Source organism: Epinephelus lanceolatus, chromosome 17, assembly GCF_041903045.1.
Source record: "Epinephelus lanceolatus isolate andai-2023 chromosome 17, ASM4190304v1, whole genome shotgun sequence".
NCBI lineage: Eukaryota > Metazoa > Chordata > Actinopteri > Perciformes > Serranidae > Epinephelus > Epinephelus lanceolatus.
In genome coordinates this window covers 29,223,992-29,238,046 of record NC_135750.1, presented here as the reverse complement: position 1 = coordinate 29,238,046, position 14,055 = coordinate 29,223,992, and the positions used below count along the sequence as shown (strand labels likewise).

Below are 14,055 nucleotides of genomic sequence, written 5' to 3'. Positions count from 1 at the left end.
CAACAAAGATAGGAAAAAAACAGTACAGCAGTCATTGTCACTTAAAGGTTAATACACACATAGGTTACCCCGATTCAAAAATGCAACCCGATATCTTTCTGCAACCTGCTCTAACATGCAGCTAAACTAGCTGGTCATTCTCTCCCAGTCTTTCATGAGCCTGCAAAATAGACTGCACCCAAAGCAAACAGCAAGATGATGAGGAACACTGCCGGATCCTGTTTCAGCTCAGATTCTGGACTATGATTCCCCCATGGGGCTGCATGATATGCAGAAAATATGCCATATGTGAAATCGTTGTTGAATACTACAATAACTATATTACTTGTGATACATAAACAGATATTAAAGATCAGCTACTGAGTTCTTGACTCAGACTGTACCTGTACTTTTGACACATCATCTCTCCTGTATCCAAAATACTGCCAGATGGCTGACGTGCTATTTTTTTAGGCATCAGTTCCTTTCTGGTGTTCACACTTTATTCTGCACTCATCTTGTCACACTTTCCCGCTTCAACCATGCAGAGTAAAACAGCAGCACTAGTCCAATAAACCTCATTTGCCTGCCTATAGATTCCAGTGACCAATCAAATGATGCCTAACAGCAAGGGCAAGGCATGTATCAGACAAAATAATAATAATAATAATAATAATAAAGTAATATCATAGTTTATATCACAAGGTATACTGTGCAATCCCCAGCAATTTTAGAGCTATATTATTTCCATAAACTGTGTAGAAGAAGAGGAAGGAGCCTCCAGATCTGAAAAGTGAAGTCAATGCCTATATGCCTTAAACCTTGGGCAGCTCACTTCTAGTGGCCAGCAGGGGGCGACGCCACTAGTCGCAAAAAGAAGTCTGATTGTACACAAGTCCATGGTCTCTATCACTAGTTTCACATCTTCTTCAACACAGCACAATGTCCATTTGTAAATTATGGCACCATTTAGAGTAAATCAGGCAATAAAGCAGGTTATGCTTTAGGGCGTGGCAACCTTGTGATTGACAAATAGCTAAAGTAGCTACCACAGCAGCCTGTTGATCCACACAGAGAAAAACGACTGCAACACCCAAAATGCCAAACTCAAATCTTCAAAACGATAGTCGACAAACCATTTGGTGACAACACTGTGGCTACGTCCATTTCTTTTATGGAGTCTATGATTATATTTCAGTGATGTTACACATTTCAAGGTAAAGATTCTGCAAAGCAACACTACCACTTGAACAAAGCACACAAGCACTGAACTGCAGCAGCCACATGATTTAATAACTCTGGCTGCATCATTAAAATGAAGAAATCTTAATAAGTAAAGACTTAAGTAGTGCATAAATCAGTGATGGGATATATCTGCATTGCTGTCCATTCAAAAGCAATCAACAGTCCAAACAGGAAGTGAACACATATCTCACAAAATAACATTTATAAGGAGACAAACGATAACTTAAACTTTACTGCTGATCCTTTGTAAATGTAGGTATTACTTTGTTCTATTAATATATGCATACATGCAGAAATATCTTTCAGAGTTAGTTGTATTCATGCAGTTTAGAAAGAGTGGGAAATATCAGATTCACATTACAGGCGTTATTGTTTTGTCTTTTGACATGTAGCCACTCCTGTGGGTAGATTAATACACGTCCTGAGACTTGGGCAGCTCACTCTCAAGTCAACATAAAATCTGTAACAAACTTTGCCTGTGGGTCACTCTAAAGGACTTCTATTCATTAACAAAGCTTTAATATTGCTGGATGTGTGAGTCAGAAAATCATTTCCACTGTGTAAATATTTAGGGTTGTTTTAAAGGTTGTTAGGCAAATCTCCACGGCAACAACACAGAGGACAGAGTAAGAATCAAAAAAGGTCACACCAAACCAAAGACACAAGTCAGGACAGAGTGCAAAGTGAAGTTACAGTGAGTATCGAGTGTGAAAAGGGAAATGTTAAGACACAGCAAGGAGCTCAAGCCAAATGGAGGAGAGAGAATCAGGAGGTTCAAAACAAAACAAAAATAGTTGAATTAGATACCTGATATAAAAATCAAAATACAAACTTCTTTTCCTTGAATGCAAATCAAAAGGGAAAGGGGGAAGAAGGAATGCAACAGCGTTAAAACTGTGTTGTATTTGGTACCTTCTGACCAATAGGAAGCCGTTCTTACAAAGAGGGGAAGGGTTTGGTCAAACCTCAGAGAGACAACCAACAAATGCACACAGAAATGCAACTGACTGACTGGGTAGACGTTGGACTTTTGTAGATGCAGAGACTTGTGCTGATCTGACAACTGAACCCGTACGTTATAATCAGTCCTAACCTTTTATCAAACAGTGTTACTGTTGAAATGGACCTGTGTATCCTGGACTCATTTATGTCAGAATAAACAGATGTGACTCTACAGTGACAGTTCACTAAGGATCATTATCATCACACATCAAAGCAACTTGTGGGTGTGTGTTTAATGTATGTGCCTGCTTGCATGCATATGCATTTTAACATCTTCCTCATGCAGTAACTGATGATCATCTGAAGCTATATTTGTTCTAAGGCTCACTTTAATTGAGAAAACAGACATTCTGAACATTAGTATCAGCCGTCCAGGTTAGACATCATGCTTACAAGCACAGAAATGCACAAGAACATACATGCATACACACATAAACATATGTAGTGCATGAGTGTACTCAAACTTAAATCATCAAAGCTACTTTACCTCTTCTGTTTGTAGGTGAGCATTGCTTCTGAGATGGGGAACTGGTGGGACACGTTGGCACCGACCAGATACTGAACCACTCGTCCTGCTACATCAATGTTGTCTGCGGGGAGACAGATTGTTAACAACACGCCTCTCCTCTTTCATGTCTGACTAACAAGCTGCAAGACAATTGATGCAAATGCTAATTTTCACATACAGCAGATCGCTGGAAGACTGTGCATTAATCATTTTCATTCCACTGAATTAAGGAGGTGGATGGCAGGGAGGGGCTGCTGAGTGTAAAATGTCATTAAAATGTGGGTGAAGTCAGCCATACGACACACAAGATGAATTGTGTGTCAAGCAGGAGGCCTGTGGGCTCAGCATACATTTTTGCCAGCTTGAAATGTGGATACACAGGCTGATTTTTAATGTCAACTTATGTTGACCTATTGCCCCTCTGCAGTTTAAACTAATCTCCTTGTGAAAGAAAGCACTCACAGCAATTCTTATCCAAACTTTTGTGTTGTGATAGCAGCTTATGTCAAGGATAAAAGAGTGAAGGGAAAAGAAGAGGACCCAGCACTTTTGTTTTATCATCTCATATGTTTTGCTTGGAGCTCCTTTAGAGGTGAATTTAACATGGTGTGTGGGACTGTTGCACCTATGGGATGTAAATTAAGTGAATTATTAGGTGGGGATAGGTGAGGATTATCGGGCTTGTCTGGGCAGGACAAGTGAGACCTACGGAAAGGGGGTGGGAATACAAGCTTAAACATGGATGTGTGTGCCAGCAAACAATTACAAGAGTTTCAAACTGCAACTCTGATAGTCTTTGGAGTAAATATCTGAGTGAGAGTTCTGACAGCCTGGTGGTCTTCTTAAGCAGCAATAGACAGTTTACAGGGAGGAGGAGCAGTGCTATAATCTAGAGCCATTCGTTACACTGCAGCAGGCTGTGGCTGTCTTTTGCAATTGGAGGAAATCTCTTCTTCCTATCCATCAGCCCCTGACCCATGCTCTGACCCCATTTCTTTCCCTTTCAAGTTGGCTGAACATTAGACACGCAGCCTTGCTTTGTAGCCACACACCACAGCTATGCATCCTAACCTGAGGCGGGCCGTTCCGTCCTGCAGAACAGCTCCCTCCACGCAGTGTCCATAAAGATGCTGTTGAACCTGCTGTCAAATGAGGCCACATACTTTGCCAGAGGATGAGAACCTGTGAGGGAGTGCAGAGGAAAGCTTTAAGTAAAAGAAAATGCAAAACATATGTAGCATTTTATGCTAATATTTGCGAATGATTTACCTATGGGGATGACCAGGAAGCGTATGTAACTGAGCCAGTCAGGTGTCTTGTTGGCCAGCTGCTCCACAAAGAACCTCAGGATGGTGCTGAGGTAACTCTGGTCGCCTGCCACTGCCACCTTCATCGTCGGTGGTGTCTGAGCATTGCAGTTACAGCTGCGGGGGTTTCAGATAGAGAGGAGGAATAAGTAATTAAGAGAAAGAGATGTGGGTCAGAGGGGGCGTGTGAGAGAATGCATGACTGTCTGAAGATTTATATCTCAACAGGGTTTTTCCTGCTTTAAAACCGGTCTTTCTTTTTTATGACAGCCAGATTATGTCATGTTATAATTTATAATAACAGGCACTTGCAAGTTTCTGCAAGTCTTCCTGAAGTCAAACCAAATATGGCAGCAGCTTTTAGATCCTAATCCTACACTGACAAACAGAAAAGCAATTTTATCTTTAAAAAATAGCCAAAACCCCCTGAAACTCAAGTCAGCTCAGTTAAACTGGGTTTACTGGTTGCTCACTGCAAACACGTAAAATGAAAAATTACATTTCGGCTTATAAATGATTTGTCTTATAAGTAATAATGTATGTAAAACATTTAAGTTGTTTTAAAGGAATACTTCACTGCCTAAGGACTTATGGACTTTGTAGCTAAAAGCTTAAGGATTTGAGATATGAAAGTTTTATGAAGTAAGATACTGTCTACAGTATGCGTAGGTTTTAAAATGTCCATTTTCTCTCAGTGACATCATTTGAGGAAAAACCCTGCAGCAAGTTAAAGCAGCGGCAGCACAGAGCGAGCATGTTAACATCAGAGACGTGCATGGCTCCACATGACATGGCCCCAGCTGGAGTAAACAGGTTGACTGAGGAGCAGGTGTGTTAAGAGTGAAAAAGTTGCAGTTCGGCCGGATTACAGAGAAAACGGGTTTAACAGAAGCAGAGAAGCAGACTGCGACAGCCTCAGTCTCCCACTGACATGACATCCTGAGGAGACGGCAGGCAAGCAGATGGATCCAAGAATAAGAGAGAGAAGAAGGCTGAACTTCAGCTTTTCATGAGAAAACAGGCACATTCACAGACAGAGAGCTCTTCAGCAGCCTGAGCCATAGCGTCCTGGAATTCTATGGCACCGAGCCACCGCAAACATACATAGTTTGGCGAGGAGTATTCAGTAACAACAGGCAGTAAGATCACACTTTGTGGTGACCCGTGTCATTCAACCAATGCGTGTGTATGCATGTATGTATGTGACTCACAATCTCTGGATGCGTGTGACGATGGTGTTGAAGGCAGCCTGAACATCGGCGGCAGAGCAGGTGGACACAATGGGCTGGCCCTGTTCATGGAGCAACTCGGATACATACTGCACAAGAACACACATGAGAGGGACATGATGGGTTAATGGATATACAAGAGGCAGGGCTGATCGGGTCGGAAAGAGAGCAGGAAAAACATGCTACTGGGGTATAACAATAATTCTATGGTGAGAGGGTGCTCCAACTGATTGGCCACCGATCCTTATCTGCCCATATTCATTCTTAACAGTGGTCTCTATGAAGGCTGATCAGAGGAACCAACTGGACGACGCCAAACACACAAGACAGTTTTTATTGGTGCGCCTAAAAAATAAAAAATATAAGTGACACAGGACTAAGGGTGCTTTCAGACCTAGAGTTGTCTTGCTTTGGTCCGAATCAGGGACTAATTTTGTTACAAAGTTTTATAATCACAGAGAATTGGTTCGTGTTCTCACAGCAGCATTTACAAGCGGACCAGATAAAATGCGTTCATGGGGAAAGCTGCTCCTGATTGGTCGGAATTTCCATGCGGGAAAAATCCAGGAAGTAAACAAAACGCTGAAGAAGACTACACTTGCAAGATAAATGTGACACTTCCTATTGTCGCAATGGAGGGACAACTACGCTGGTTGATTTAAGCGCTGGTCATCGTGGACTATACTGCTTGCATTGTTTATTTAAGGCAAACCATACAGTTTGAAAACGAGGCACGGCTCCAACAAAAAAAAAATGTTTTGATACATTGGATGTGCTGAATGTGCATATTAGGGCCGTACAGGAGGAGGTGCACATTAATAATCCTCCAGGACTGTAACATGCTCTGCGGTTGGTTCAGATCAAGGCCACAAACTAACTGCACCAGAGTTTGTTTGTAACCAGACTGAGACCACCTCTTCAAGAAGATCTTTGTCTTGTTGTTTTTGTTGTGTGATTGCTGTGTTCACACCTGCCCAAATGAGCTGCACTTAGGGGGCAAACAAACTTGAGTTTGATTGAGCCAAACCAAACAGAGCAGGTGTGAAAGCACCCTAAGACTAAATTAAAAAATAGTTGACAAATTACTAGTTGCCTTGGTATGATTTATTCTTCTAACCTTGGTGTGTTTTGCACATTTAGCTTTTATTCCAATTTCCATTTAGTAGTAGTTTATTTTATTCCACAGGAAAGCTTTATCTGTTAAGCTCTAAGCTGCTCCCAGTAATCATGGTGGGCTGCTCTGGTTTAAGTTGAGCCTCTAAGTAAGAGAGTGGAATATGTTGCACATGTCGGCTGCCAGTAAAAAAAAAAACAGTTTTCTCGTCTCTTAGTTTTTTTTACTTAATGTACAAGGTTGTTAATAATAGCCAAATAAATAAAAAGTGTTACACAATAAATAGAAGGCTTCACACAGACCCTCTGATCGGCTCCAAAAATCCTGTCGGAGCACCCTTACTTTTTTATTATCTCTCTTTGCAATGTGAGGAAATGCTTGCAGCAGGCCCCGTCCTGCCTGGCCCAAGTGCGTCTACCATATATGAAGAGATGAAGGTAAGGGAGTTCATGATTTTAGTGTTATGTATGGAAAATGCACACCTGTCCTTGCCACTCCATGGTGTTGATGAGGATGATGCTCTCTGGCAGGCGTTCGTCAGAAATGAGGATCTGGTTCAGCTGGTCATAGACAGACTTTCTGGGAACCTTTGAGACAAAGGAGACGCAGAGCGTCTGAGCACATTGCCTAAGAACATTATGTAAAGAACACATCTTGATGTTACATCTGCAGTGTATTTACCTGTGCTATGAGTCGTGAGTCAGGGGAGCACTCGCTCTCCATGCTGCTGGTCCTGTCGCTCTGGGCCTTAGAGTTCTGTCTGTCTTTCATGGAGGTGCTCCGAGGACGCCTCTGCAGCCTGTTCTCCATTTTACTGAGGAAGAGATGAAACACAAGGAGCTCTAAGTGCATGACAGACAGGGCTCAGGAGGTAACACATTTCATAACATCTGTTGGGGAAACACCCATTTCAAATCTCGTTAAAAAAACATACAAATCTAGAGTAACTTGTGTGCTTACATGATGACATAACATTATCTTGTGTGCATGTTTCCAGATGTATGTACCTGGGAGACATGTGGTTTTGGGACTCCGTCTTGCAGAGCTTGCCAACAGTACTGGTCATCCGTTCAGTGTTGACATCCCAGCTGCTCACCTCTCCCGGCCCCAGCCCGCTGTCGTCAGCCTCTGGCTCCTGGACCAAAAAGAAGGGAGGGGAGCAAAGATGAGCCAAAAGGGCTGTCAGAGGACAATGCTGATGTTTATCATACAACACAGGCACTGTCATGTCCCATCTGCTACTGCATCAGTGTCTCTCTCAAGTTCTGGTACATTCTCTGTCCTTTTTTGTGTGTGGTGCATCTGCAGCATTTTAAGAGCAGGAGTTGAAAGAGTTTAGGGCGGGTGGGGAGGTAGGGAGGTGCTCGCCTGGTGAATAATTGAGCTGAGCTGCTAAGGTTGGAGATAATGATGCGAGCCCACCATGACAGATGAGATAAAAAAAAAAATAAAATTAAAAACAAAAAAAGTCGTGGTCTCTTAGCAGGTGGCTGGGGAAACATTGTGCCTGCAGTTTAGATATTCGGTTTGAACTGGGTTAGTGGAGCAGTGTGATGAGCCGGCAGCCTGGCGCTCAGAGGGGGAGTCGGGGTTAACTGAAGGTTAGAGTGACCCGACAGCACAGAGAGACAACAACAAACACAAACACCCCTCTTTCGATCCTCATCAGTCAGGATTTATCCAGCATGGGGCCGCCTTGTCTGCTCCACTGATCCATAATGGATGACTGTGCTGTTTGGTCTGCCTGCCCTTGCATACGCCCTCCCTCTTTGCTTTTTCTTGGAAAACAACTAAGACCCATGGGAAGAAAGGGCACTCAAGTGGAGAGGGTAGGGGAAAATCGGAAAAAGACATGCTGCTCAAGGGACATTTAGCTATAAACAAACAAACAAAAAAGTAAAAATACTGCTGTTGCAAACACATACCCCGACGGTTGTGTCTGTGATGCTGTCGTCTTGATACCGGGCCCCTTGCACTTTACATCTGTCCACGGTCAGAAAGTCACCACTCTGCAGGGTAAACACACAAGCACACACATTGGATCAGTTTAATCACAGAGGTCACTCCTCTGGTGAATATAAATGACAAAATGTCACAGCTCCTTATGGGACCGCTATGCTCCATCTGCTGAGGTCAAGATTGACCACTCTCAGGATGTGACCAATTTCACAGTGGTAGCTCCACACAGTCGAGCTCGGAGACGGTGGCAGCGCTGGCGAGTATAAATATCTCTCAAAGCTTCTATACGTTTCAGTACAGCCGCCTACTAACACCTAAACCCCCAGAAGAATAACTGACGCTCTTGTGTGCTCTGCTCCAGTTTGCTTGACTAAAAGTGTTTAAGTGCATCTAGTAAAATCTAGTTTAATTTATTGCAATATTAGATCAAAGACTTTCCATTTTGCCTGCAAGACGCGTTTATGAATTTCGACTGGAGACATTTATTGAGCAAAATGGAGGGCTATAGCAGTTTGAAATGCTCCAGGCTGTTTTATTACAGGCTAAAATGGATTCCCAGATATTTATAAACAGCGTTCCCTCTCTAACCATCAGACTCAACATGTCTCTCTCTCTCTCTCTCCGTTTCTCTGTCCTTGTTGTTTCCAATGGGCCATAAATCTGTGAGTAGGAGTTCAGGGATTGTTCCATCCAATCTTCTCTCTGAGCATATTTGTGTGTGTGTGTGTGTGTGTGTGTGTGTGTGTGTGTGTGTGTGTTGATGGTGGTGGAGAGGTCATTCTGTGTCAGTCCCTATAAATACTAGAGGGCTGTAGAGGTGAAGAGGGTAAGGACTGCAGGCCCCCACATCCTCATTTGCAGGGGTGGAAGCTGGTGGGCTGCATGCTCAGAATATCTTGCCTGTAGTATCATGGTCCTTGGGAATCCCTCAACCACAATAAGCACAGAGGATTGCCAGACATTTTAACACTGCCCAGGGGCAATTCCTTTACATAACACTGTTTACCAAGAGAGCCTCTCCAGTGGTCGAGAGGAAGAACTTTACGGGTAAACAGCGGGGCCCAAAGGCATCTGACAGGTTAGTAAGAGTGCCTGGTGACCAACTTACAGGACATGACAGCTCTCTCTGCTGGCTTTTTTGGCTGTGTATGCTCCCAATTTCCGTCTGGGAACTGGAGTGAGACATCCCTTCAAAAAATGGCCTGAAAACACAAACAAAGATTTGAATTAGAGGAAACTAACATCCCAGGAAAAATGCTTTCCTTAGCCTCTTTTTCTAAGCAGCTCCAACTTGAGTAAGAGTAAAAAACTATATCCTTAAATAAACTACAAGTTGTAAGTAACTTCATTAGATGCAATGTATTACATTCACACAGGCCCTCAACAGGTTATAACAAATGAGTGCACGTCATTAAAGTGCCCTATCCAAAACCAGACAAATGATAAAATACGTGTGGTTAAGCACTGTTTAATCTCTTCCATCACAACAAGGAAAAACTTTGCATCACTAGCAGAGCAGAGCAGTGAGCTGCTTCTGAAATACTCTGCAGCATGTCTATTGGAATTGCAAGCATTGTCAGGAGTGGCAGCTCTGGTGGGCTGGTCACAGCCGGAACGCGGTGCAGCTGCGCCCGGAGGAATTCACTGAATCCTTTAAAGGAGAGGCTTGGACTGGACGCAGTCTGCATTGTGCGTGTGACAGTGTGCAAAACATAAACTCTGTTCCGTCTGCAGAGCTGTGATTGGCTAAGAAGCTATTGCACAATTGCTGTCATGTGTGGCTAAATATATCAGTAAAAGTAGCAAGAAGTGTGTCGCAAAATGTAATGGAGTAGAAGTATGTATCTTTTATAGCAAATGTACTTGAGTACGTGTAAAAAGTATTCTACAAAACAACTACTCTTAGAAGAACAATTTATTAAAAAATATGACTCAGAGTTCATGTAATGCATTACCACCCACCACTGGAAATCACACTTTAACAATATAGGCTATGAATAGAAATATTTCAATATCTAAGAATATTGGGCGACTTATGAAACGATGGTCTTATAGGAAAGAGTACAGACATACTTGAGTTTGGGCTTGGGCGTGCTCAGAACGCTCTCATTGTCCTCCATCTCCGGCCCACTGTCACTCTGGTTGTACACCTCCAGACTGTCGTAGAGTAAGTCCAGATCCTCCTCCACCTCCTGGGTCTGATCGACCGGGTCAGAGTCCAGGACCTGTACGCACAGGGTAGACACATCATCAACACATCAGTACACTGTAATCAAGGATTAGTAATTATGGCCATAGATTAAATAAGTGTAAGGAGTGACTGGAGCTGTGCATTAGCTAATCACTTTCACAGCTGGCCTAATGGTGCTTAAAGAATGAAGGAGAACACTGACGGCTATAAAATGAGAAAATCTATGCTATAAATACGTCCCTGCCTTGGTCCTAAGCAGGGCAATTAAAAGGTAAGTGAGTGCTGGAGGAGAGCTGAGGTGCTGAGCCTTGATCTGCCAGCTGCACAGCGGGGATGTATATCATAGGAACTGCACACAAGGCAGGCTTGTGGACTAATCAGGTGATTAATGCCACTCCATAAGTGCAGAAGCTGGCAGGGAGCAGATAAACACAGTCTGTCCCTTCTCCTCCTCCTGGCTATGTATTTATAGAGCTGTAGCCTTGCACACTGCCCAGCCACAAGGAAGGGATTAGAGACAGGGGACGTGATAAAAGATCATTGGGCCACCTGGAGCTTCCAGAACCATCCAGAAAAGCACAGGTCAGAGACTCTTGTAAGCATCACTAAATTAAATACACCCATTTTTTTTAAGTTACATAAAGGGGGGAGTAAAAAGGCAGAGCAAATCCCTGAAACCCTACATGGTTAAAAACAGAACCTAATCTCTTATACATCTTTCTTGATGTAATCTATGGACATTGGCGTCAGAAAAAAAGAGGAAAAAGGAGAAACAAGACAATGACTATCTCAGTTACTCCAATAGATTTCACAGTTCAATGGGAAATATTATCATTATAATGGCCTAACACAGATTATGTACTAATGGACATCTAGGGGTTGTTGCACACAAATGGTCGACTTCCTGCTGATGACCTGATTACAAGCTATTATGTAGAATCCGCAGACACATTTATACGAAAAGGACTTGGGAGAAGAAAAAACACAAACCTAACCACGACGAGCATACGAATGCACATTTATCAAGTGGTAGAGAATAGGGTCGTTAATGGATTCTGCATACGGATAGCTGCTAATGGAAATGTATGAATCATGCATCCATGAGCACAGCGGTAATGCGGCCTATAGCTCCCATAATGATGCTTGTACCTCTGTTGCAGCAGTCATTTCTTTACAGGCGATTCTCCTCCAGTTATGAGCACATTAACTGCAGCTATATGCTGTTTAGACAGTCAATACTGGCATTATTTTCTCCTGCCCTGATGGCAATTTAATAACTGATATGTTTCACAGCTGCCTTACTAAAAGCTTCATAACAGAAGGACTGAGAGACTCCAAGCAGGTGCACCGAGAAGGATGCTGTACCCCTCTAAAATGCACCACATCATTTGCTTTGACATTGACCATCCTCTCCTGGGTGTCAGTCAAAACAAATGCAATTATTCTTTTCACACTCACCTCATCTGTTACCTTGAACCTCTTCAGCAAGGCCACAAACTTCTGCTTGAAGTTGGGTTGCTGTAACAGAAAAAAAAACACGCAATTATGAGAAAAAGACGCCCCTGAGAAAGGACTAACTGCCATTAAATACGCATGACAGCTGGGCTCGGGCTTATCAGTTCTCCCAGTAACTTTTCACTGGATTACTCATTCACAGCCACTCTATGTAAAGACCATTATAATCAGTCCAGTGAACCCACAGTGTTCGTTTACATGTTCATCCGCATCGTCCTAATGGCTTGGACAAATGGAACACAGTGTGTGCTTTCCCTTAAAACGCTTGTACAACAACAAACACAAGTCTTAAGTTATTGTCATAGTAAATGATTGGCAAGCATAAAACTCTGCTGGCGGAAAAGAAGGCGACCAACCCTAGTCATGGAGGTGGTTCGGATCATTTTCCTCCGGGGTTTCTTGGGCTTCCTGACCTCGTCGTCTTCATCGTAAAGATCCTGAAATACAGAGAAGGTGGGTGAAATATCTGAAATGTAAACATAATTGTGCCACTACATTTCTATCTCTGTACATTTAAAGTTAAATGTAGAAGATTCATTATTATACTAACCAAAAACTCTAACATTACTAGCACAGTCAGTATGAAAGCAATACAACTACATCTTGTTAAGCTATATGAGATGTTATTCATTTAAGTGCATTTAATGTCCCTGAATACTGCAGATTTGTTTATATCTAAGCGTTTACTGGCACTGACCTGGCCATGAACAGCGTCATCGCTGGCTTCCTGCTCTGACGAGTAGCTGTCATCATCCTCCTCAGAATAGTTATCCATGTCTGGGGAACGGTCTGAGGTAACACACAGAGAAAAACATCAAAATACAGGGAGGAATGTCTAGAATTACATTAGGCAGTGTTACATCTGCACAGACTCAAATTCAAAGGCATGTTTTTAAAACTTGGGCTGAGAAAAATGGAGTTTATATGGTGAATAAATTAATTCTAAAGTCACTGCCTTATTATTGCTAAAACTCTGCAGAAAATGTCTTTGGGAGTAAAATATGGCTATAGGAAGCAATTTGCTGAATTAGAAACAAGCTTCCTAAAGTCAATATGAAATGTTCTTATACTGCTGATGGAGGGCAAGAAGTGTTCAAGGGACAGTTTGGATCTTTTGAGGTGGGCTTGTGTGAGCTCCTTTCCCATAGTCAGTGTATTACCTACAGCAGATGCTAGTCAACATACTCCAAGTTTGGAGGAGGAGGCAGGAGTAACGACATGGGAGCTAAGCAATGTACAGCTGTGGGCGGGGCGGCAAAACATGGGCGCCATGTTTAGAGTATTTGCATTGCTTTACCTTGCTGTCAGACAGCCATTTCTGGCAAGGAAATTAAGCTGTTACAGTGCTCTCTTCAAAGCCAGACTCCATTGAGAAAACAGTAATTTAATATCGCTAAATACAGGAGCTGCTGGTCTACCACAGCCTCAGTCAATTAGTTTGTTTGTCTTATTGTGTGACTCTGGTGTTTTAAAGGGTTAGTTCGGATTCACCAAAGTCTCAAAATACCACAAACAAATAAATTGATCATGGCAGCATCTCCCATATTCTGCAAGGTAAAAATGACTGTTTGTCAACGGAGTATATGCTACAGAGGATAGAGGGGAAACTGAGGTTGTGAACAGCTTCCCCACCAGGTAAAGCCATGAAAATACTGTAAATACGGCATACACATAAACTGTTCTAGATTTTTTTAGGTGGCCCAAATAAACCCTGTGCAGTTCATTGCCTAGCCTCTGTACCAGCAGCCCTGCCTCTTCTCCAAACTGGGGGCATGCTAACAGTCATCTGCTCTTGCTGATACATAAATGTGGATAAGTACCTCATACAACCCCCTTAAAAAATCCAAACAATTCCTTCAATCATACAAAGCAGAATGATTCTCTCATAGTGTAAATGATGCTTTTAGTATATTGCATAGTTTTCCACAAATATCAGTTGGAGCCCAAAGACAATTTTCCTCCTCGAGTGAATGAAGTTTCTTAATTTCCTGCCCTATTCTACATAG

General features: G+C 42.6%; 1 protein-coding gene across 2 annotated transcripts in view; it reads right to left on the bottom strand.

Annotated features, from left to right (window-relative positions):
- LOC117248187 (phosphofurin acidic cluster sorting protein 2) overlaps positions 1–14,055 on the bottom strand; it is a 58,115-nt gene that overhangs the window by 5,508 nt on the left and 38,552 nt on the right. Inside the window, exons 6-19 of one of the 2 annotated variants that reach the window (XM_078160725.1) lie at positions 12,747–12,843; positions 12,406–12,486; positions 11,993–12,052; positions 10,417–10,568; positions 9,452–9,545; positions 8,310–8,393; positions 7,392–7,519; positions 7,066–7,198; positions 6,867–6,971; positions 5,253–5,359; positions 4,004–4,158; positions 3,806–3,916; positions 2,714–2,816; positions 2,032–2,064 (exon numbers count right to left, since the gene is read on the bottom strand). In XM_078160725.1, coding sequence (XP_078016851.1) covers positions 2,032–2,064; positions 2,714–2,816; positions 3,806–3,916; positions 4,004–4,158; positions 5,253–5,359; positions 6,867–6,971; positions 7,066–7,198; positions 7,392–7,519; positions 8,310–8,393; positions 9,452–9,545; positions 10,417–10,568; positions 11,993–12,052; positions 12,406–12,486; positions 12,747–12,843 — 1,443 coding nt within the window. The remainder of the gene's footprint in view (positions 1–2,031; positions 2,065–2,713; positions 2,817–3,805; positions 3,917–4,003; positions 4,159–5,252; positions 5,360–6,866; positions 6,972–7,065; positions 7,199–7,391; positions 7,520–8,309; positions 8,394–9,451; positions 9,546–10,416; positions 10,569–11,992; positions 12,053–12,405; positions 12,487–12,746; positions 12,844–14,055) is intronic. The other variant, XM_078160726.1, reaches the window with a different exon arrangement.